Source organism: Poecilia mexicana, unplaced genomic scaffold (assembly GCF_051168715.1).
Source record: "Poecilia mexicana isolate PSO_F unplaced genomic scaffold, ASM5116871v1 scaffold_21, whole genome shotgun sequence".
Taxonomy (NCBI): domain Eukaryota; kingdom Metazoa; phylum Chordata; class Actinopteri; order Cyprinodontiformes; family Poeciliidae; genus Poecilia; species Poecilia mexicana.
The window spans coordinates 3,885,449-3,910,376 of record NW_028263390.1 but is presented as its reverse complement, the minus strand read 5'-3'; the positions used below and the strand labels follow the sequence as shown (position 1 = coordinate 3,910,376).

General features: G+C 41.8%; 2 protein-coding genes across 2 annotated transcripts; both read right to left on the bottom strand.

Annotated features, from left to right (window-relative positions):
- Positions 1-243: 243 nt before the first annotated feature.
- On the bottom strand, positions 244-3,725 carry LOC106907821 (thrombomodulin-like). Its single transcript, XM_014973689.2, has one exon. It carries the CDS (start codon positions 2,198-2,200, stop codon positions 548-550), a length of 1,653 nt encoding a protein of 550 aa, XP_014829175.2. The 5' UTR covers positions 2,201-3,725; the 3' UTR covers positions 244-547.
- A 466-nt stretch (positions 3,726-4,191) lies between these two features.
- Positions 4,192-7,726, bottom strand: LOC106907828 (thrombomodulin-like). The gene has a single exon (XM_014973700.2). The coding sequence runs from the start codon at positions 7,248-7,250 to the stop codon at positions 5,634-5,636; it is 1,617 nt and encodes a 538-aa protein (XP_014829186.1). The 5' UTR covers positions 7,251-7,726; the 3' UTR covers positions 4,192-5,633.
- Positions 7,727-24,928: the final 17,202 nt, after the last annotated feature.

Here is a 24,928-nt window from a genome sequence, read left to right as displayed (position 1 = left end):
TCGACAAGATAAGCTACCCACTAAAATATATATGTATATTAAAATATTTGTTTTCATTTCATAGAGTATTTATTGATTTAATTTTGAATGAGAGGCACCATTTCCACTGCATCTGAGCAAATATGGGCCGAGGAACAGTTCCGTTGCAAATTAATTTATTTCCACCAGATGGCGCACCCAATCTACAGAGATTGGAGACAAGTTAACTGAAAGAGTTATTTAAAAAAATCAATCAAAAAGTCATTATATTCATTTACTTGTTCATATTACATTTTATTACCAAAGTAAAAACTGTAAACAGTTATTTTTGTCACTTCATTACATGTGGGAGGCTGTATGTGAGTTGGGCAGTAAATATAAACACGAACTGATTTTTTATATTTTTTTTGTAAACCGTTTGCTGCTTCATTTACTCATCTGGCTGAGCTGCATCCTGCCAGACTTCTTCCTCAAAAGTGAGAGTTTTTTTTTTTTTTTTTTGAGTCTGTGCTTCTGAAGGCTCGGCTCGTACATTCATTTACGCCTTTCGTTTAAAAGCGTCTCTCTCCTACACCACCTTGTCCCTGCGGCTGTCGCTCAGCCTCTGCAGGCCGTGCATGTCCTCCTCGGCTTCTTTCAGCGCACCTGCGGCGCTCTCCTCCTTCTTCCCTCTGCGCAGGAGCAGCACGTGAGCCGCGAAAACGGCCAGCACGATGATGAACACCGTGCTCACTATGATCCCCACCAGACCGCCGGCCGTCACCGCGGAGGGCCGCCGGGTCGGGTCGGGGTGTGGGTATGTGGGCGATGTGGGGATGCTAAGAGTGGAGCTGTCCTCGTCGTCGACTTCTCTGCACTGGTCTTCATCCACTAACTTGAAACCGGGCTTGCAGGAGCACACGTACCCGCCGTACGTGTTTCGGCACTCCTGGTCGCAGTAATTAGAGTCGCACTCGTTTATGTCTATGCAGAAGCTGGAGCCCCCCCTTTCCTCTAACAAGTAGCCGTCCGGGCAGAAGCACTGGAAGTTGTTGTTGGGGTCGCACTCCGCGGGGCACATCTGCTCCCCGCAGTGCAGCCTGCATTTATGCGGATCCTTCTCGTCCACCCTGTACCCCTTAAAGCACGAGCACACGTAGCTTCCACGAGAGTTGGTGCACTCGTGCTCGCACGGCGCGAGCGTGCACTCGTCCGTGTCAACGCACGCGCCGCCTACCAACCTGTAACCGCTCTCGCAGACGCACGTGTAGCCGCGTGGCGTATTCACGCATTTGAAGTTCTCCTCGGGACACTGGCGCTCGTCCGCGCACTCGTCGAAGTCCACGCAGGTCCTGCCGTCCGCCGCCAGTTGCAGACCGTGGTCGCAGCCGCACTGATGCCGGCCTCCGGCCTCGTAGCAGGCCTGCTGGCAGTGCAACGCCGCACAGGGGTCGTCCGTGCCCTCCGCCTGGCACGAGATTCCGTTGGCCGTGTTGACGGTCTTGCCCTGCGGGCAGTAGCAGATGGGGGTGTTACTGGGGTCCATGGCGCATTTGTGTTCACACCCGCCTTCGTTTATCTCGCAGTTCCAAGGAGCCCGCAGCCACTTCTTGGAGGTGCCGCAGATGTATTTGGTCTTGGACGGGAAAAGGGTGGCGATGCTTCCACTCGGCAGAGTGGAGGACTGAACATCCTCCACCTCGAACCCGTAGGGAGTCCAGTAGCGCACAGACTGCTCCGCTGCGTGCAGCAGGTTAGTGCAGGGGTCGACGAAGCTGTTCTCGCAGAGGAAGCCCGCTGCGGGCTGGTCGCACGGGGTCTGCCTCCATTTAAAGTTCTCATCTCCGTTCACGGACACGCAGCGGGCGGCGGCGCAGCTGTAGTCGAAGTCCGGCTCCCAGTTAACGAAGTCGCTCTCGGTGTCCTTGGTTACCCACTGGAAGCCTCGGAGCTCCTCTGACAGGTTCGGACAGCCGCTCAGGCGGTGCAAGCCGATCCAGAAACTCCCGGTCAGGTTTCCCAGCAGGACGGTGAGCACGTCGCTGGACACAGAGGTCCGCACCGTCATCAGGTGACTGTTCTGGTCTCTGCAGAGCTGCTGCGCAGAGCTGAAAGTGCTGGGGTCCCGGAACAGGGTGAAGCAAGCATTCCCGATGCAGTAGCCGCTGGTCCGCTCTGCTCCCGCAGCTTTTCCCAGGAGGAAAACAAGCATCGGCACAAACAACCCCGCTGCGACGTTCATGTTTGGATCTCAGCTGTGCCCCGTTTAAGTTCTTGCGCGATCCGGTAACCCTTTGACTTGATTGTTTGAATAACTATTTAGGTGGTATTTATAAGCCCCAAGCTCCATATTAGGGCCCGGCGGAGGAAGGAAGGGGCTCTGAGTAACGAACTGCCGGACAGCTCGCTGCCCTTCCACTTCACATCCACAGTTACGCTCGGCTTGTACGGGCTTACGCATAACTTTTTTTCCCCGAAAGACCCTTATATGTCCTCGTAGCCCCTCCCAACTCAGCCACGGCCATCGTGACTATCCAGTATGGCAAGCAGTTTGTGTAAATATTTGATATTCTGGAGAACTGTCAGCATTATGGCCTTCTAACTCACAGTAAGGTTTGTGACTAAACCTTACTAGATATATATTTGCTCTCGTTATTTCATTATTAAATATTTTTAAGCACCACAAGTCCCAAACTCGAAGGCTTCTTCACATGCTATAATCAATCTGTTCTACTAGTAGGTTGTTGACCTAACATGTTAACTAGTCCACATATTTCACTCACCAACTTACAAGTATTTCTTAAAGTTGGTGTGACCCAACAGTTCAGCTGGATTACTAGCCAAAACCTACAATGCATATTTAGTAAACTTTATTGTCTTTACAAGAGAAATTGCTAATCAGAAAGTTAACTGGCAGTTGGTTCTGATGTTGGTTTCTTCACTAGTTGAACAAGTTTTGCAAATCTGGCAAGAAGTTGGACTAAAATATTCAACATCCTTTCAGCCATCATTTTAGCCAAGCTGTTTGCTACCACTCTGCACTACTACATTTACTCATGCTAGTACAATGTTTTCCTGCTCTAGCAAAAAAAAAAAAAAAAAAAAAAAACACAACAAAAAGACTCTACATCTTTGTTAACTAATCACACTCTTTTTCTACTAGTCAGAGTGAAAACCAAAAAGTACTTAAGCTGTCCATTTTAGTAACATTTTTGACACACTTGTCAACGACCAGACCCCAGTAGTCAAAGCTTTGGCTTCAAAAAATTATTATATTATTACTAATCATTACAAACTTGGCCCAAAAATTTCCAAGTGACCATTAAATATCTGCACCTGTTAACTCTAGTTAACTAGGACCATTCAAAACACTATTTGATCTGAGAGGCTAATTAGTTTGTCTAACTGGTAAAATCCTAAACGCTTTATTTTGTCAACTAGTTGAATTTGCACCTCACAGTGAACTAGTGCACACATTTAAGGGTTACTACTTAACAAGTATGTCAGTTGTTTGGTATTGTTAACAAAATACAACCTTGCTGAGACACTTACTGCAGAACTTTTGCTATTTAGACTTTTAGCAGCTAGGCTAAAGTGCCAGCAGTTTGTGAAACGAGTTGCTAAGAAGAGTATCTTTTTATTGAATTGGTTTGAGCAAAAGTGAAAGTAGTGGAGTTTAGTTGTGACCAGAACGGAGGGGTGATACGGAGGTTATTGAAAATTTCCAAAACTGCTTGCCATACTCCAAGTAATCCATTAATTTGTGTTTGAATTGCAGTATTTCATGATGAGAAATAAATACGATCTGTTGAATATATAGTGTTAAAAACTTGGAGTCACTTTATTTCTTTTATATGTTTATTTTAAAATAAAACTGAATTGTTGAAAGTATGCTGGTCGAATAATTTGTCAACTAGTTCAATTAGCGATTGGACCTAATTTGAGTCAATTTTTCCCCTAATCAAATTGAGAACTATCAGTCCTATAACAGTCCTATAATGCGGACTTGAATAATTCTGTCTTAAAACAAAAAAATAGTTTTTTTGAATACAAAATAAAACATTTTCTTTAGTTTTTTCATTAAACTATGAATAAAAAAGAAGAGAAAATGACCAACAACGATCATCTGTGTCAGATCTTTGTTGGTTTCATTTCCCTGTTTTGTAAAAACACTTTCATCTGCTGCAGTTTTTTTTTACCATCTTTTATCATTTTGAAGAGACACATATATACTTCTGTGAACTTTGCATCTTTATTCCCTTTTTATTTATGTATTGACAAACAATTTATTGGTAAAAATACTCATACTGAAAATGTTAAGTTCAATAAATCATGTAAGAACAAGTAGGAAAATAAGCTTAATGAAGACCTTCAAACAGGAAACAGTCTGGCTCCACGGTGCTGAACGTAATGAGATTTTTTCTATGGAAGTAGAAATGAGTAATTAATGTAAAAAAAAAAAAATCATAAGAATTACTGGGGAATTGTTTGCTGTCGTTCAAATATTCGTTTGGACGACAGCAAACTATTAACTCATCTGCTTTGGCAGCATGAACTAGAAAACAAATACACAGTCAACCATGATTTTATACAGATGTTTGCAGCTGTAATACATATAATAGCAGCACAGTTTTTACATTCACATGAAGCTGACCGGTGAGAATCAGCCTGGTACAGTAAGGTTAATAGTAGCAGTGTACAGACCATGCTAACGCTAAGTGGTTTACTCGTCAGTGACACTCATTTCAGTTCGTTTGTCACAGTCTTTTTTTTTTTTTTTTTACATAATTCAGGTTATTAAAAACCTGAACTCCAGCTTTCATTTAACTGTTAACATAAATACCACGTTATATTTATGACTCACGAGTCATCAGTCCGCTCTATTTACACGCTGCGGTTCTCTCCCAGTGATGAGATCTGCAGTGTTTGTCAAAGGTCCACAAATCAGGCAGCTCATTTCTTCTTCTTTTTCAGTCACATCCAGTGTCGATCTGTTTTTAGCTTTACATTAAATGTAACTTCGTCAGACAATTAAAACAGAATAAATTTCAGAAATGCAGCAAATACGTGCATAGAATGTTGCATAGTTAGGAAATGTTTGAAACTGCAGCTTGCGCCAACTGTATAGTACCTGACTAGAGCTGGAAACTGATCTAACTGAAGATTTTTTAATGGAACAGAATTTGTGTTAATTCTGTTTTTTTTAAAGACAAGTACAGAAATCTTAAAGCTGTTTTCACTTCTCACTTCCTAATAGTATGACTTTAATTTTTCAAATATATCGTGGCCAGGATATTTTCTGTCTCCAAGGTCAAACTTGGATGCACTGATCAGCCCGATCAAAACACACCGATTTTCTCTAATTAATAATAGGCTGTAATTTTTAACATTAAATGCTTAACAGATAAAAAAAGGGAAAAAATAATTTTGGTCCATAAACACGATGTCGTCTTTGACAATTTTAAAATAAAAATCCGTCTTTATGCCTTTGAGTTTTGTAATTCCTTCCTATTTTGTTGAATACAGCTACCTTTATCATTGTACCTGAAGGCACAGTTGGGTTTTATATTCTGAGAGAAAAATCGAAACGATCGATATCGACCGTTGGACGTCACATCGGTATGGACATCTGATCGGTGCATCGCTCCTCCAGGTGAGCCCGCCTCTCAGACTCTTTACGAGTCGTTTTTAAACTGCTTATCGAACGATAATCTCTTGTAGGTCTCCGTTGTGACCTGCTGCAGGTAGAAAATATCGATGTCCGGGTGTTTTATGGAGTTCAGGTTCAGAGATGCGCAGCGTCTAAACGCCTGTTTCATCACGCACGCCAGCAGCGCCGCGCACAGCACCAGGAACACGGTGATGCCCAGGACGCTGCCGGTCTTGATGTAAGACGGCAGGGGGGCCGGTTGGAGGCTGACCGGCGTGCTGGCAAGATCAGGAGGCGACCCCGATGCGTTCTCCTCCTCTCCTCCGTTCTGCAGACGGACACACTTTTCAGTCCCCTGCAGCCGGTAGCCTTTCCTGCACACACACCTGAACCCACCGGGCAGGTTCTCACACTCGTGGTCACAGAGCGCCTGGGATTCGCACTCGTCGATGTCATAGCAGGTGGCGGAGCCCTCCCAGAGGTCCAGGATGAAGCCCTGGGGGCAGTAGCACTGCTGCATGTCCTTCTTCTCCAGCGCCAGATTGTTGTTGCAGATCGCAGGACACTCCCTCTGGCTGCAGTCCTGCTCGCACTCGGTGGGGTTTTTGAGGGACACCCGGTACCCCTCCTTGCACGCGCATTGGTACACCCCGCTGACCTTCTCGCACTTCATGTGCTCGCATAAGATGCAGATCGACGTGTTGACGCAGGCGCCGTCCTCCTCCACAAAGTCGTCCGCGCACATGCACTCGTACCTCCCGTCCAGGTTGACGCACTGCTCGCCCTCACCTGTGCAGAGATCCAACGTCTCCGCGCACTCATCCACGTCCTCACAGCGTCCGCCGTCCGCCGCCAGCTTGTAGCCCTCGGGGCAGCGCTTGGCTTGAACCTGTGGTCTGGTAGCCGTGGGCTCCGTGCAGGAGAAGTTGTTGTGATGGAGAGAACGCGCGACTGGACACGTACAGGTGTTGGAGGTTTTGTTGCAGCCGTGATCGCAGCCACCCTGGAAGACCTCGCAGGACCACGGAGACTGTAACCATGAGGACATGCACAGGTGCTTGGAGTCCGGGTACTGAGCCCCGGACCGTCCCACCAGGGCCAGAGTCCCCGGTGGAAACGTCTCAGACTCCAACACGTCAAAGCCCGTTAGTGTTCTGTACGTAACCGACGTGCCTCCGCTGCTCAGAACGGCTCCGCAAACCGAAGAGGATTTATACATACACAAGAAGCCGTCCAGGGTGTTTCGGCACGGCTCTGGCCCAAACGAGACTCCGGACCCGCTCCCCATGGAGACGGCGGTGCAGTTTGTACCACCGCGCAACCAGAACCTCCCCGTGAACGTTCTCACCAGACGACTCAACACGTTCATCTGCTCGTCAGAGCCGGATCGGATCAACTCTCCGTTCGACTCTTCGCAGGCTTTCTCCGCAGTTTCAAAGTCCGCGGAGTGCTGGAAGCAGCAGAGAGCCCCGGAGCAGCTGGCGCGCTGAGAGGCGGCAGCTTCCTGCAGGAACAGCGCACAGAAAATCAGAGCCGGAGTCGCGAGATTCATGCCGGCGGAGTGAGGGCGACTTTTAATTAGGACCCCCGGTTGTATCGAACAGCTGCAATCGATGATCCGAAGCTGAAACAAGAGTCCCATTTATACATTCCTTGCGGTGTTTGTTTTTGCGCTGGTCCAAGTCAGGAAGGAAGTCCCGTTCCAGAGAGAGAGAGTGGAGTGTGGTCAGATTGCTCAACCCCCACCCTGTCCGTATCTCGAAAGAAAAGTTGCCCATCACAACCACCACACACAAACACACGCATCACAAACTCATAAGGCTACACATTTTCTCACCACCAGATGTACGCACACGAATATTTAATGAGATGACAAATAATTAGATTCTCCATAACCCCTTCGTCTGCTTTTACCAGAACCGCCCTCCAGCTGCGACCTGCACTGAGACCAAAAGCTGAAGTCTCATGGGAGGGGAATCACCCAGAAATACCAGAGTATTAGTTCTTCGGAATTTGAGAAATATCCCACTCTAGTTCATATTAAAAGGAAAACACGATCCAGACCTCAGAGGCTGAATCAGGTCAGTGTCTCTGAGCATCTTGAGGCTTAAGAAGACTGAGTTTGGATCTGATTAGAAGGAGATGACGTGAATAAAAACTCAAAGCCCCGTGTTTCTGAAAGTTCCCAATTATTCATGTAGAGTATGAAAAATAACTAAATAGCTTTTTATGTCTACTCACTAAATGAAACATGTTTTCAGTTTACATGTTTATAATTTAACCTTTTATTGAATATTTGATATGACAGATCAAATGTATCTCAATTTAAAAATATTTTACCCTAACAGCAAACTTCACATTTTGTAGTTTGATGAATACCAGAATGTATTTTTGTTCAGAGGTGTGTCTATTTGTGTCATGTTGTCCAGGTTCCTGCCCCAGCAAAGCAGCTTCATCTCATCTCAGTCCTGCCACCATGTTGGATTGTCGGTATCATGTTCGAAATGTTTTGGAAGTTTTACGCTCAACGAAACAGGACATGAGCCATCTGAAATGTTTTAATTTTGTTTTTCCAGTCCACAGAACATTTTCCCAACAGTGTCTGGACGTCATAAAGATTTCTGGAGGTGTGGGTATTGGTAGGGAAAATGTGAGATATGAGGATTTTGATATTTGAACCCGTCTATGGATGCCATTGTTGCAAATCTAGATGTCATTTGTTGGAATCATAAAACCAGATTTCTTTACTTTGAGACTATGAGTAAAACATAGATAGGTACTATGCTTATTGGTTGTCAAAGTGAGTGACAAATGTTCCTCCTCTGTACAAAACAGCTTCAAAAAAATCGGGCACAAAAAGGCAAAAGACTGAAATGACCAGCAACTGATTTTCTTTGTCCAAGGATGACCTCTGTTGGAAACTGGCTGTAAACAAGTCTGAGTTGCATTCCACTCTAATCCCCACACACATAGGATAAAATGATTGATTTGGGTGCAGCTTGCCTTAATGCCTAAATGATCCCAGCAGCCATTTTTCAGTAAAAAAAAAAAAAAAAAAAAGAAAAATAAAAGGAAAAAATCTTCTAAATTTTGTATTTTCTGTCTCTAACTGTTAGGGTAGAAACAGTATGTTGTCTATGAGCAAAGGGACTTGGATAAAAAAAAAACTGCATTTGATTTTTGCTGTTTCTTTTATTTTTCATTTATTACATTATATTCCATTTATTCATTGTATTTTCTGTGTTTAGATTAGAAAAAAAAATCTTGCATTTATTGGTTCTTTTTTCTTTTCTTCTCTTTTCTATGCTTGGCTTTTGCATAAAGTTTACACACATAGTAAAATGATAAAAAGGGGGGAATGTTAGAGAATTTTCAGTATTATCATTTTGTTATTACTTTAGTTCACATTCAGTCTATAGATTATTGTGATTTTCTGTTTAAAGTGTTATCTTCCTTATGTGTGTATAAACTGACCTGGAAGTCAGGACTGTCTGTTTCATCTTCATGTGAAACAGTTAACTCTGTGTTTCTCAGACCTTAATTCTTATCAACCAGAATACCTCCTAACTGCCTGTGAGCAGTCGTATTTTGTCTCTTGTTTATCTACCCTTTTCTTAGTTGATAGTTTGACCTAGAGCCGAACTGGGCGTAGATCAGATATCACACCTGGCTGGTTTGTTTAGGTTAGAAGTTTTACGACCTTTGTTGTTCTTCCTGACTGCCCCTTTTGGCTGTTCTGCTTGGACAATAAAACAGGGGCTCGCGTGGAAGGAGATCAGAACTCTCTGTGAACGGCTTGGAGAAGTTGTTGATGGAGACTTCTCCTTTTGCAAAAGCTTTGTCATAAAATTCATATACGTTGTCTGTGGTTCTTTTATGTAGGTTCAAGAAAAAGTACCTATCAAAAAAATCTTCTAAATTTTGTATTTTCTGTCTCTAACTGTTAGGGTAGAAACAGTATGTTGTCTATGACCAAAGGGACTTGCTCGTCATTTTCCTATTTTGAACATTTGCGGTTTTTGTCATTTGACATCCGATATCAACCATATCAGGGGGACATTTGTTTCCTGCTTTGACAACCAGCAGCTTAAATGGTTAAGACAGTTTTTTTGTGTGAAGACATTTTACAAAGTTATTATAAATGATAGGTCCCTATGGATACGGATGTGATATCGCTGAGAGCTGGATGAAAATGTAAATACCTCTCCTGTGTGATGGAAGCTAACCAGCTAGTCAGATGTACACTGACTGTGTTGAACAGCAAAAGTAAAACGAAACAATTCATGCTGAAAGTGTTCATGTCTGTGGACTCCAATACTCTATCAGACATTAGCAGTCTGCTATTTCACAAGAAACCACTGCTATCAATGGGGCTATATTTGTTCTGCCAGTCAATGTTGCTGTTACTATGTGGAGTTACTTTGGTTAGACCTTCGGTTTGCATCAGAACACGTCATCAGCTGATTTTTGTGGTGACTGTGAGTCTGCCAGGATACTTTTAAAACTATTGAGATGTGGGAATTGATGAAACACATAGTCTTCAATGCTGCTCCACAATTGACCGTCAGACGTTTATATACTGAGCTCTTCACCCTTCCTCTGAGTAAACACTAAGGCAGCTAATTATGGCTTTGAAAGAATATGATGGCTGGTATTTCTGATACCTGTATAATTATAGAACCATCTGTTACAATAAATGCAACAAAACCTAGTTCCAGGAGAGACCCTGACTCAGATGGACAAACATCCTTAGGTAATGCTCCTAGAATAGCTACGGAAGTAGGTACAAGAGACATATTTATAGTCTGTATAAATCAGTAATCACTCATAAAGTATTCAGCGTATTAGTCTTTTTCCTTGGGGCGGGGGGAAAGCGATAAAGCTTCGAGGAGGAAGTTTGTTGGAACCAGGAGTTTGAATAGATTTCCTTCACCCCCACAGGATGTAGAAACCTGCCATGACAACCTTCCATAAACATGTCGGTAAACTACATTTCCATTGCTCCATTTTAGGCGATGGATCGGTCGAACAATCTGCAGTTGGACCTTATAGATTTTCTCTCAGAGCTACTCGGAGATGGATGAAATCCGTCCGCATAAGGACAGGATGAAGCACAATAAGGCTGTAATTTGTTATACGCCCACAAAGCTGCTTTATCACTTTAATATCAACAAATTGCGATAGAGAAAGGAAGTGGCTCCCCCAAAGAGGGGTTGGCACCAAAGCCACGGCGTTGGAGGATGTGGTGGGATGGAAGCGAAGGGAAGGGAGTGGACGGGGCGTAAGAAAGGACATTCTTTGTTCACGCTGTTCAAACAAGAAATGATCAAGGTTTTTATAATGAGCAATTGACATTCATACTTTTGCCAGGATTACTGTATTGGGGGTGGGTGGGGACATTACAAAGAGAGAAACATTTAAAGTCCAAGAATGCCCGGCGCCGTCAGTGTTTCCGTACTGAGGGTGATGTGAGTCAGCAGCACAATAACGTATGTTTCCTTTAAATCAAAGTCTGCTCCTTCATCCTTCATTCCAGTTTTTCTTTTTGTTTTATCAGTCCAATAGGAAATGAAAAGGTTCAGCTCTTTCATTAAAGCGCTGCTCTGGTTAAAACTGCCTTTCTGTGGCTGATCGCTGAGGGGGCCTCTCTGATTCCCTGATCTGTGTGGAGCGTAGAGGCTGCTGACTGGCTACTGGCTCTGGGTGTCCACCTCATCCTGTTGGTAGTGAGCAGGAAAAGAGCACAATAACGTGGAATACCACTGAGCGAGCTCAGCACTATGCAAACACCTTTGTACTCTTCTGTTTCCTCTCATCCTCTGACCTGTTCCTGGAGAGACATTTCATAGCTGCACCATAATCACTTTGTGTGTCTGTTACCAAGAGGGTCTGCAAGGCCTGAACACATACACCTACAGCCTAAATGATAAGGATTGTTCGATTAAGTTTTATTACTTTAGTTCCAAAAGTTTATTCTCTTTTTTCTAATGTTTGCCTGCAACACTTCCCGTACATCTGTGTGGATTATCAACATTTCATACAATTTGACTTCAGTCTCCATGTGCTCTAATCCATCCAGCGCCTCCAGCATCAGTAGAGCAGGCTTATATTGAATAAGTAGCAGTTTGTCATAAACAGCATTTCTCCTTACAACGGTGGAGACCTAAAAGCATACAAAAGGTCCTTACTAGTTTTATTTTGTGTACCTGGTGGGCTACATGATGGTGGGCTCTCCATAGTTACTAATGATTGAATGCGTACCTTCTCCATATGCCAAATCTGATATCATGTTATTTACTTCTGAGGTATTTGAATGTTAATCTTACCTTGTAAAAAGTGTTTTCTGCAAATCCGCGAATATGCTAAGGACTGCCAGTTCTTACAATTGACTCATTACTAAAAAAATGTTACTGACATCATTGCAGAGTTCATATGTGCCTTCTCCCTTAAGGTTGAACATTTCGGATTACCTTTGGGTTGGCTCAGGATGCTGCAGGAGTTTTCATCTTCTTCACAGCATAGCACTCCGGTCCTCAGGGGTTGGTGTTTAGTTGTATTCCGGGTCTCATGTCCCTGAACTAACCTCTGTTCCAGAAATCCTTCTTTATTGGTCTCCACAAACATGGTGGGCCACAAAATGACATTGCCATGGTAGCTGGCTGTTCCAAGTATCCAAGCATATCTATGGACATTTAGTGGAAGGAAAACAGTGAACTAAGCCACAGTGATAATTGAAGCCACAAGAGTGAAACAAAGTAAACTCAAGAGTTTGGGAGAGAATAACAAGATGTGGACTGGAGTCGGATTTTGCGGCTGATGCCAAAAACGTACCAACACAGATATTTCTGTGCCTGACCTGAACGCCACCTAAAATCTATAAAGTTTGTTGAGGGATATTGACAAAGTATTGACTACATACAATGTGCAGGACATGGACATACTTTTTAGTTGACCAATATTTCTTGATGAAAACTCTTTTGTTGCTGATCTGAATGTAATATTCTTATTTTCTGAGGAACAGAATTTGGGGTTTTCATCAAGTCTAAGCCAGAATCCTCAAAACAACCATGGTGTAATTTATTGACACTGACCCATAGATGTTGGTTTTCCATGTCCAGATCTGTTTGTGCCTCCGTTCCTCTCTCACTGTGGCGCCGCCTTCGTTCAGACATTTTATGGTTCACTGAATATTTCATCACTAGACTACCTTCTGATCTTCAGTGTCCTTCACTTGAGTTTTATTAAAGTGGAATGAAACAAGAGTCAGGGTTTCCATTTTTCTATTAGATGCTCTTTATTTTCTATTCTAAAATCAGGCTGAGCCTGGTAAACTCACGACAGGCTTTGCTTTTGTTCTCAGAAAACTTTTTACAGTTTTTCAGTTTGATGACGGTTGTCTGTGCGTCGCATGGAGTCAAATGGCTTTCATCAGTAGAGCAGGAAAAGTCGCCTTTCCATCCGGGATAACTCACATGTGACCTCATGCACCTACACCCATGTCAGACGTTTTTGGTTTGTCTACCATCCAGATTCAACCACACCCAGAGAAACTGAGCGAGCTCTGATGGAATGAGTAACAATGAGAGCGCTCGTTCCAAAGTGCCCATAGGAAGTGATTATTCTCTACGTAAACACCCAAAGTGACATGAAGAGACGAGTGGGCCCCTTTGCAGAGAATGATAAAAACATTACTAATGCTTTCACTTCTAATATTTAAATACATACCTCAACTTGTGTCATGCAGCTTTTAAGTAAAATTAATGTTCTTTTTTTTTAATGAGAAACAATTTTGTTTGTCTGAATTACAATGATAACAGGATTAAACTAATTTCAGCTGTAATTGTACTAACAAGGAGATTATTAAAAGAAAAAGCAATATGACAAACATTATTTCCGGGGCTCATATAAACGAGTATTTTAATAGCCTAACTGAGTCATCTATCAATCATTCTGATGATAAATTTAGTAATGGACTGAAAAATCGCCCTGTTCTGCAGTAGCTACTTAAGCTGGTAAAAAATCAATACGTGGTGGTAGAACTGGCCCTTTAAGAGCGTTCATGATTTGGTCCAAAATGAAAATGAGTTTGAAACTCCTGGCATAAGAGAACAGTGACTGATTTATAGAACTTTGTAGTTCTAGATAAGGTTGGTGGATAGGTTCTGTTCCACAAATAAGTTCCTGTTTGCAGTGCATTAAATAGTAAAGTCTCCAGGCAGATAATTTGCCTCGAGGAATTTAAAAGTTGAGGTTGTGGGATTATTCGGTGAATCGTTACAGCCCTGATTATGTCTAAGGCAGAGCACTGCTTGGCTTACTGTGATCTTGCTGTAGATCACATGTATTAGTGATCTACAGCAGCAACCATTACAACAAAAAAGCTTTGTAAAAAGAAAGAAATAAGGAACAAATTATATTTAAAAATCCAGATTAAAATCATCATAATTAAAAAAAGGTGTGTTCAAGGGCAATTTCTTTCCTTGAGTTAATTTTAATCTGTTTAGTTCATGGAACATCAGTTTACAGCAAATGCAATCTCAAGTCACTTAACAAAACAAAACTTCAGTTCAAATTCAAAATGATCAAATGAATTCCAGAACAACCCAGCTAGATTCAGATCCAGATGGTAATCTAATGCCGTCCTAATCACATCAGTCAAGTTTCAGGTTCATGATTCAAAGAACTGCAAAGACTTTGGGAAGAAATAAACAGAAAGAAAGAATATATATAAAAAGCTAATGTTTGAAAGAAGCAGTTCACAAGAAAAGCAAAACGGTGAAGTGTCACTGACAATTTTAAACACATCAGTGCTTTAAAGGGAGTTATTGAATTGTGAAGTGGCCCCACCTCCCTCTGGCAGCGCTGCGTCCTGCCGTCCTCCTCTGAGCCCCATTGACCTGTGAGGTTCTCTTGTTCCACTGAGACAGATAACAGCTCTGCTAGTCCTGAGCCGAGGTACACGGGGGAGAAGGTAGCGCCAGACGCTCAATGGCAGGAAACACACTCCCTACAGGACGCTTGTGTGAAGCTTTCAGGTTAAACAAGCAAAAAAAAAAGTCTTACTCTTAAAATCTTATCAATGTAAACACGGAGCTTCTTTGTTTTATTACCGGTCTGCTCTGCTTGTGCTGGAAACACATTAGAAGATAAATCATTGTGGAAAATAAAAGTGTTTGCAGGGCAGTTTTGGGAAATGTAAAAGGCAAAATATTAGGAATAAAATTCTCCTTCCACTGACATTGAACATTCTGAGATATTTCCAAAAAGCATGAACAAACAAAGGATACTTATGAACAGAAATATTTTGGTGTTGAAAGATTTTCAACAATTAACCTTCCCTTATGAAGTCAGATTAATTTTTCATCCATGTGTGAGAAATTCTTTAGTCTCCCATTGCAACCATTCAGCTGTGAAAACGCCTGGATGGACTTAGCTCCACCCTTGAGGGCAAAGCTCCTCCTCAGAGCTGCAGTTTCTGAGCTTCGTTACAGAGCAGCTCTCCTCTGTGACTCCTTCAGACTAGTCAGCAGCAATTAGCAAACACCTGGTGGAACTGCACATCTGCTGATTTCATTATAGGAGCTACTTCTCAGTGCAACGCTGGTAAAAATGTTGCTAAAGGTTTAATAGAGGAGCCATGTTGGGATGACTTCCTGAAGGTGGAGTTTCAGAAAGAGCAGGAGATTCTTAAAGAGACAGAGGGCAGATTTCAAGGCATTAAAATGACAAAGTTATGTTTCTTTTAAGTCATATTTCATAAAGCATTTTTATAACAATTAAAAGTAAGATATTTACTTGATTGTGTTATAAAATTGTACCATGTGCCTGGAGAACACATCCGATAACTGAAACTGGTCAGATATTAATGTTTATTTCCATATTGTTGCTGTTTGTGCTTCTATTGGGTTTTGGTCATGTGACAGTGATGGAGTGCAGGACTACTGGGTGTTTATCTAAAGCAGAGAAACAATGTCAGCATCCATCCATCCATCCATCCATCCATCCATCCATCCATCCATCCATCCATCCATCCATCCATCCATCCATCCATCCATCCATCCATCCATCCATCCATCCATCCATCCATCCATCCATCCATCCATCCATCCATCCATCCATCCATCCATCCATCCAGTATATAGTAACTTTCATAATTATGAGTTACCAGTGATAACAGGTATTAATATCAGATAACAGTATCAGTCATATCGGTACAGCCTTAGTTCATCATGTTTCATCTGACTGGAAGCAGTGTTAGTTCTTTAGATCTTTGCTATTACGCACTAGTTTGTGTTTTGTCTATCACTAAAGAAATGTTTATAAAGTGTCTTTTGCAGACACTAACTTTCTAAAATATAAAATCGGGCTCGTTGTGTAAAGACAAGCTCACTTCTGTCCTTACAGAACTGATAAAACATGGAGGACAGTGACTGGATGAAGCCCGTGTCAGCGCTCTGTTTTCCGCAGTCCTGCAGCCAGTCTGCTTCATTCCACAGTTAATTTGCTGGAATCTCCTCATCTGAACAGGCCTGCTCTCGCTAACAGGGCCAGATTCTCCTCGGCTCGTTTTTCACACTCAGCTGAGTCGAGCCAAACAGAAGAGCCTCAGTGTCTGGATCTGATCGCCGCATCAGTTCAGCCGCATTTCGTTGCACGTTTTGATTAGATGCCATGTCAACTGTGGACCTGGCAACGGTCAATTTATTGGCACATGTCACCGTTGGCTACATTTCCTGCTATTGTCCTTTATGCAATAAGGAAGCAAGCTAAACAGGAGGCTGAATACTGCAGTGAAACACTCAACACACACTTCATGTTGTCACCGGCGTGAGGTGACAAGAGATGGACGGCAGTGCTGAGGATACAGCAGTCCCTGCAGCCATTGTGTGAGATTTACTTAAAAAAAAGCGGAAAGTTTCAAAATGCTCTGAACATTCAGTAGTATAATATATTTACATACACAATATTGCATTCTACTTGTATCACAAGCTGCATTTCCATTACAAATGCATGCAAAACTTTGATGTTTTGCCAATGCCGAAAAAACACAATTTTGCAACTGAAGTGTTTCCGTTGAATAAAAACACAATTAAAACTATATTCCATCATCCTCCAACCACTTCCTGTCTTCTTCTTCATGGTTTGCACCAGTGACAACATCTGGTTGTTGACTCGTATGATGCAAAAGAAGTCTTTCCATTGCAGTTTTGCAAAATAAACCAATGTTGACACATCCAAAAAAAAAAAATTGCTGTGTTTCCATTACACTAATTTATTTAGAGGGATAAACCAAAAGAGAAGTAGCCTGGGTAAAACTAAGATGAAAAGCTAACAAGAAGCAGAACAGCAGAACAGCAGAACACAAGGCAACAAGGAAACTAAACATAAATAAACTAACCTGGCAACAGGATGCAATAAACATTATTTAATGAACGGAATATGTCCAGACTAATAAACATAAGTGAAATTCACACAACCAAAAACCAAAACCTAAACACCAAGGAATACGACATGATTCCAAAAGTTGCACTGAAAGGTTATTTTATGTGTATACTATTATTTATAGTAACTTGTGGCTGAACAAAATTATAACAATGATTTTTCCTTGACCTCCCAAAAGTTGTCGTCTTGGCTCATTGACAAGAAGGAATGGCGTTATCGTGTCGGACGCGCCGCTGCCTCTGCCTCCCCTGTTGCTCGTTACTTCAGGGCCCATTCACACGGTTTCCCTCTCAGGTTTCCTCCCTGCTCATTCCGGTCCTACCTGCACCGCCGCTGATCAGCAACGCATGAATGCAAGACGGAAGACACAGGAACACGGTTTGTGCGTTCCCTCCTGCTGTAGTGAACGGCTCTGCCGCAGAGCGCAGGCCAACTTGGCACACAAGCTGAGCTTTTCTGAACTTCCCTCGACCTCAAGAGCAACAATGCTCTCCCTGGACGTTTGAAAAATGGCTGCCGGTGTTCTCGTCCACACATTAATTTATTTCTTTTTCCTCTCCAGTTGTTCGTGTTCTTCACCGAGTCCTGCACGTGTTTAGGGTGTGCAATTTTTTTTTATTTTTCTTATTTTTTGCACACAGGGAAAGCAGAAGTCAGTGCAGCTCTGATAAGATTATGTCAGGTAATCGTTCTAAGATATTGTTAAAACGACAATATTAGCGAGAAGTCTGCAGTTCAGGAAGATGAAAAAACTAAAGATTTGAACATTAAATAACCCAAGACAATGTGTATCTTGTTTTTGCAGGAGTTCTCTGTAATTCTTGGAGCAGTGCATCCATTTCCCACTTCCACTGCTTATTACTTTTTTTTTTTTTTTTTTACTCATTTCCATCCTTTCCTGGCCCATAGCTATTTCTGGGAAGCTGTTCTATTCTCTTCAATCCTCAAACATCTACATGCCTGAATGGAAGGACTGGAAATGAGACTGATGAATTTAAACTCTGACACTCTACATGTGATCCGTGTATTTTCCACACTGCAGGGCATCCAGAGATGTTGGATGTCGGGGGGTCAAGAGAACGATTCCCACACATGGTGCACTTCTCTCTCTGAAGCCGTGCTCTACAGTTACAGAGACAGACGAGGACCTTGGTGAGGGACGACATCTTAACTGATGATCCTGAATGGAAAATGTCCCCACTGTATGGAACTGTCATGGATTGAACTCCCTGAAGTAATAGCAGCAAAATGTCATTCTGTGGGAACATCTTCTCTTTTGGAAAGTTGACCCAACAAACTTAGGTTCTCGTCCTGCCAGAAGCTGGTTTCTGGCAGACCCTCACTCTCACGCTATAGATTTGAGTCACATCCCTGGTTTCCCACACAGTGAAACAATGTTTTACATCATGGAGGGCTGGAACTTTTTTCCAGGTTCTCCAGAGTTCAAAAACAGAATCCAACAATATTTAATCGATGTTGCCAACTTAGAAACTTTGGGCCTACGAAACAAGTATAAAGAACCCTTAAGCAACTGTTTTTAATAAATTGACTTACAGCGAATATAATATTGTTTTATGTTTTATTAGAGTCTTTCAGAGAGTCTGACATGACATGCAGATAAATGTAGCCAAAACTTTAGCAGTTATCTACCTAGTTTATAATCTTACAATGTGAAAACTCCTCCCCTCGCAAACCTGCTGGAAAATAGCTAGCTAGTTTTCTTGAGTTAGCAGAGCAAGATTTTAAGTAAATGTCTTTTATGTAGCTAATGGCACAAAACCATCCACTACAAAAACTTCCATACTGTGAGATTTTAAACAAACGTGTAGCTACTTTTGCCAAGATAGCTGCACCTTGATCTCTCAATGTTTGAAAGTGTTCACCCACTGAGACCTGCTAGCAAAGGTGAAGCTAGTTTTGTTAGACAAAGCCACTACTGGAGCTTTTGCTGTGGCAAGTGATGCGTTCCAGTTAGACTTCCGAGTAAGAACTACAGCGCCGCTCGAAATCAGACTTAGCACTGGGAAGTATTAGTTTCTTTAGCTTTATTTTGAGGAGAAATTTGATGGACGGAGTCATGTCTGGGTTTCTGTCCTTGACCTGCTGCCTCTCGAACTCAATTTTGGATACAATTATGAGAAATAAAAGGGGAAGTTCAATTTCAAACCTCCTATAAAATTACTGTCAGAAGGAAGAGAAGCTTGAGAAAAATTCTGCTGTTGGCATGAAGAAGTATCTCTTTTAGTTGTCACTTATTGGAAAACTTAATCAGTAGTTATTCTGGATCCTACTTGAAAATCAGAGTTGACCCTTTGAACATCAAAGCTGAGAATTTATGTTAATATAAATTCAAGAATGTTTATTTTAAAAAAAAAAAGAAACATTGATATAACTTCTATGAACAGAAGAAGTGAGAGGTTGGTTAATTAAATTACTTTTTAGGGAGCTTAAAAGAAAAATTAAATGTTTTTTTAATAAAATGTGAGTATTTGTTTTAACAGCCCTTTGTTTTATATATTCACAATGAATATATTTGTTTAACTTAAACTCTGATGAACTTTTTCTGGCAGAGTTGTTCATATGTTCCTGTTTTCCCATAAGAACAACGGACAGAAACATCAACACAACTGGGCCTGTAGTTGAACGGTTTTTGAACTCCCAAGGAAACCTTTAATCTCCAGCTCATTTTCATCCAGCGCACCCTCGGGAATCCTGCCTCTTATTTACACAGCGCCCCAACTTTTCTGATTCCTAAACGTCACATTAACCAACATGAGTGGAAAATCGCTATTCACCTTCTTTTCCGGACAAATGTCTGTTGGCCGCTGATAAAATGGGCGTATTTAAACAATGACAGACTGCCAGGTTCAAGGGTGGCAGCAACAATATTTAGCGAGAATAACGAAGTGGAAATCTTGTGCAATAACTCTGGTTTTGTTGTAACGGGAATGAAGAAAAGTTGAATCTGGGATGTGTCAAACAACCCAAACCTGGCTGATATCACATGGGAGGAATGTTGAAGTCGTGTTGGACATGGCGGGATTTCTGCTTTTCACCAAAGAACAAACACCTAGTATTGATATAATAGAGAATTTATGAAAAAGGGAACTAATCAGAGCTCATTGTTGCTTTAATATATTTTTAACAGAACTTTTGAGATTTAGCCAATTTTGAATTAAATTCTATGTTCAGGTTTGATATTTATTTGAAACTTAGAAATAAATATAATTTTACACCAGACATTTACATATCCCAAATAAAAATGCACCAACACAGTTTTGTCCTCAATATCTGAAGTCAAATCAGACCAAACTGTTCTTGTTTTGGCTCAGAATTACCAAAAATAAGTTCTATTTGCTAAATGTCAGTAAACTTAGTGAAAACATTTCGTTTTGGAATTTTTATTTCTTTATGACGTTCATTAAATTCAAAAGCCTACATACTTTTGGTCAATATCAGGGACAACTGTTTTCTAAAATGTATGACTTGGGTCAAACCTAAGCTAGAACAAAAATGTTTGGTCTGATTTATTTTCAGTCAGTGAGAAAGCCATCGTGTTTCCTCTCCCATGTTTGACAGACGGCATCAAGGACTCAACTAGCATCTTTTCATTTGTTCTACATCTCTCAAATGTTCTTCTTTGGTGTCCAAACACCTCACGCTTAGATCTAATTGTCCATAACGGCTTTCTCCGATCTTCCTCTGTTCTGTGTTCTTTTGCTCATCTTAATCTTTTCCTTTGGTAACCTGGTCTCACATAAGGCTCTACCTGCGAAGTAAGACAACGTTCAAGTGGTTCCAACCTTTGCTCTCAGGTTGTCATGTCCCAGTGAGTGCTAAAGGCCAGGATAGGACTGGGAAGGACGGCTCCTCATTGCAGAAGGATGTACAGGTTGAGCAGATGGTTTCATTGAACAGTTTTAACCGATCCTCCGGCTGACGTGATTAAGTCTTGTTGCTTTGTTGTTATCTTGTTGACCTTCATTCTAGCCAATTAGTTTTTTAATCTCAGTTATTTATTTATTTTTTTTTGTCAGGGATAAAAAAAAGCCAAAGTGAATCCCTTAATCTGATCAGCAGCCTCATCCCAGTCAGCAGCTGTGCTAATATTAGGTGTTTCTCGCTGACAGCTCCGGTAAAATGTAGACCTCTAGTGTTGAACGTACTTGGCCAACTCTCCAGTCAGCTAAAAACTCTTCTTCCTGATCGTATTTTATCCTGTTTATAGTTTTCTACCTATCAGGAGGCTACAGAGGAATTGTTGTTGAAAAGAGGACGTGCCAAGAGAACACGCTTGTATATTCATTAGTTATGTCGAAGGAAAAGATGCGTGTCTTTGTCATAGTATTTTCAAGAGCTGCTGCCAAAGTTGAGATATATTTTCATATTCACTTGAAATACAGAGCTGAACCAAAGTCCTATTTTATAGCAAAAGATAAACTCAAATGTTGGAATGTCTGGATGGATAAATAAGACCACATTTGGAATTATTTCAGCTGAAGTAAAAATCTACGAGTGAACGGCACAGATTGACCTTCCTCTTCTAGGATTGGGATCGGTCGGGGTTTGAAGGAGTAAATCTAAAGTTCAGATTTCTGCTGCAGTCATCGTTTTTGTTGTGCTGGAGAGATAAAAGGTCAAGGTCACACATGCTAAAACTTGAACTGCTAACAGAAGTAGAAACAGATCAGTGTTGGTTTTGGTTCCTGAAAAGAATCTTTGTAGACTCAGCGGCTTTGTCTTAAAATAGCAAAACCTGTCATCATGAGAAATGGAGGAGCAAGCTAAAATTTAAAGAAGGGATTTCATTGTTAAAACAATAAAACCTTTATCACAAAAGTATTGGGCAACTTCCCCTTTTGCGGCTCCAGCCATTTTAATTCTTCTGAGAAGGCTTTCCACAGAACATTTGGCAAGCCGGACACTGTTGGATGTGAAAACCTGGCTTACAGTCTTCACTCTAATTCACCCCAAAGGTGTTCTATCAGGCTGAGTTTAGGTCTCTACACCAGCCAGACAAGTTCACACCCAGCTTGCACATCCATGTTTTATGGACCTTTATGCAAAATGATGTTGGAACAGAAATTGGCTAAACTGTTTCCATGAAGTCGGGGAGCGTGGAATTGTCCAAAAAGTCTGTATGAAACAAACAAGCTGAGCTCCCTGCACCAATCCCAGGATCTCTGGAACCCCAAACCCAAACCCCTGCATGTCCATTGGGTTGCCAGGCAGAGAGAGACATGGCGTGCGTAATACTACTGCATCTGAAACTTAGCAATGATGTCAAAATGCTGAAACACAATCTGTACTTCATTTGGCTCAGATACTGAGAGGAAAAAAAACAACATAATATATACATATGGATTCTACCGTCACAAGGCACTTAAAAAGCAGAAACAAATGACTTACTAGCCTCCCACATGATAAATGCATTAGAGTGGTCTTATTTGTAATATGGGACAGTCTTGATAAACATTTACTGAAGTTGGGTCCTCAGAGAACCATGATGCATCTCAATAGACAGTTGTGAAGTGGGTTTGCTTCGTTAGAAAAATTATGACTCACCTGGTGAAAATCAGCGCAAATATATACAATAGGAAGTGACAAAAAGGGTGCTCCATTACAGGATTAAAGGTTATGGGGCACAAATGTTGATGCAGTTACTAGAAAATGGACTGAAGATGACTGTCTTCCTCTAACCAGGAACTTGCCTGATGGAGTATTAAACACATCTGGACTTTGCCAGTGATCATCTGGATGAGCCAGACGAGACATGGGAGAAGGTCATGTGGTCAGATGAAACTAGAACAGAACGTTTTGGTGTCATTTTCACTTGCCGTGTTTGGAGCAAGAAGAAGGATGAGCAGAATCCCTAAAACACCATCACATACATGAAGCATGGAGCTGGAAGCATGATTATCTTGGGGTGTTTTCTTTCTGCAAAGGTGACAGGACGACTGCAGTCGGCACCGGACTGAGGAGACGATGGACGGGGTTATGTATCGCAAGATTTTGGGCAACAACCTCCTTTGCTCAGTATGAACCAAAGGGTCTCCAAGTCCAGTCCTCAAGAGCTATTGCCCTGCAACTTTTAGGTAAACCCTGTTCCAACACAGCTGAATCAAATGACTGAATTAATTCTTAAGCATGCCATCAAGTTTGGCAAACAGCTATTCATTTGATCTAGGTGTGTCAGAGCAGGGATGCATCTAAAGGTTGCAGAGCAGAAGCTCTAGAGGACTGGACTTGGTGAACTCCTGCTGTAAGCACTGAAGACGGGTCATAGCTGGATGAAAATGACCCGAAGCTCACAACCAGAGCAACTCCATAGTGGCTCCGTAAGAAGAGGCTAGTGCAGCTAGCCACAGGTAGGCCACCAGCTTGGCTAGTGGCCTAGTTGGTCTCCAGACTTGAACCCAATATAAAGTCTTTGGAGGGAGCTCAATCTCCATGTTGCCTAGTGACAGCCCCAAAACCTGAACCATCCGGAAAAGATCATTATGGAGTAAGGAACCAAACTCTCTGCTACTGTGTCTGCAAACCGGATCAGTAACTACAGGAAATGTGTGAACTGTGTGATTGTAAACAAAGGTTTCTGGATTATTGACACATGCGACTCTCCTAGTGATTTTACTACTCCAGACTGTTTCTCACAATTGAGGTATACCTGGAATGAAAATTACAGACCTCTTCATTTTTCTTAAGAGAGAAAACTCAGAAAAAATCAACTACATATCAAATACTTATTGTGCAGCGCTATTTTTTATAACACTGCAAACCTTCTCCAAGTTAAAAACAAGGTTGAAATTGTTATAAATCTCTAATATCATGTGAATAAAATATATAAAACCATAAAAATATGATTTATGTTCTTGAAATTGCTGTTCAAACGTGGATAACTGGTGTCTTGAATATTTATGGGCATCACAGGACCAACGGATTGTTTGTCTGAAAAACCAGAACCGTGGAACTTGGACCAACTACCATCAGCACCTTTTCCATGTCCTGTTCTTTTCCGCCGGTGTGCTCCTGGACGGTGAGTACTGTTTGAGTTGGCAGCCACGTGGGGCTCGTCTTCATGATCGCAGCGGGAAAAATGTCAAAGTGAAGCAATCTGTGAGAGGAGAAAGTCCCCCGGAGCATTACAGGCTGGGCCTTGGCGTCATCTGTGACCCGTCACTTCTGTCTGGACCAGGAATCACGGCTTAGTGTGAGTGTGTGTCACTGATGTCTGGTTGAGTTTGAGTAGAGAAGGTATTCTCTATTCTAAGGTAGTCACTGAAAGTGACTAAAAAAAATGAAAAGTGACAACAAATGATTAGTAATTCACACAAGCAAAAGTCTTGACGTCATGACCTGCACAATGATATCCATGAACGTATTTCCTTTTTACTCACTGGACTCTCCTCCCACAGGCAGAGAGCTTCAAGTGCTTCCAGCCGGTCAGTCAGTTCATACCACATCTTCCTATTCAGAAAAGATGATGAAAAACAGCTTAGTAGTAGAATGTTGACCTCAAAAGTTATTTGTTGACCACAGTGGGAAACCCAGAAGTAGGAAATATGTATTCAGCGTCATAGAACGCATTCACACCGACTCCATGACGTCAATTTGTCATCCTGAATTTTTTTGCCGGATTACCCACTTACTTGATTTGACTCATAATCCTGTTTTGGATCAAACATCGATTATTTTACAATGTCTGAACAACAATTCAGTGCAATGTAGAATTTCATGACAGCTACTCTATCAATTTTCTGCAACGGCACTCATGTAGTCCACAAATCCATACAAGTCTGGCTTTTATGACAGAGTCACAAGAAGAAAGACATTTGTGAGCAAAATCTTTGAGCATTTGGTTTAAAGTTCGCTGCCAGT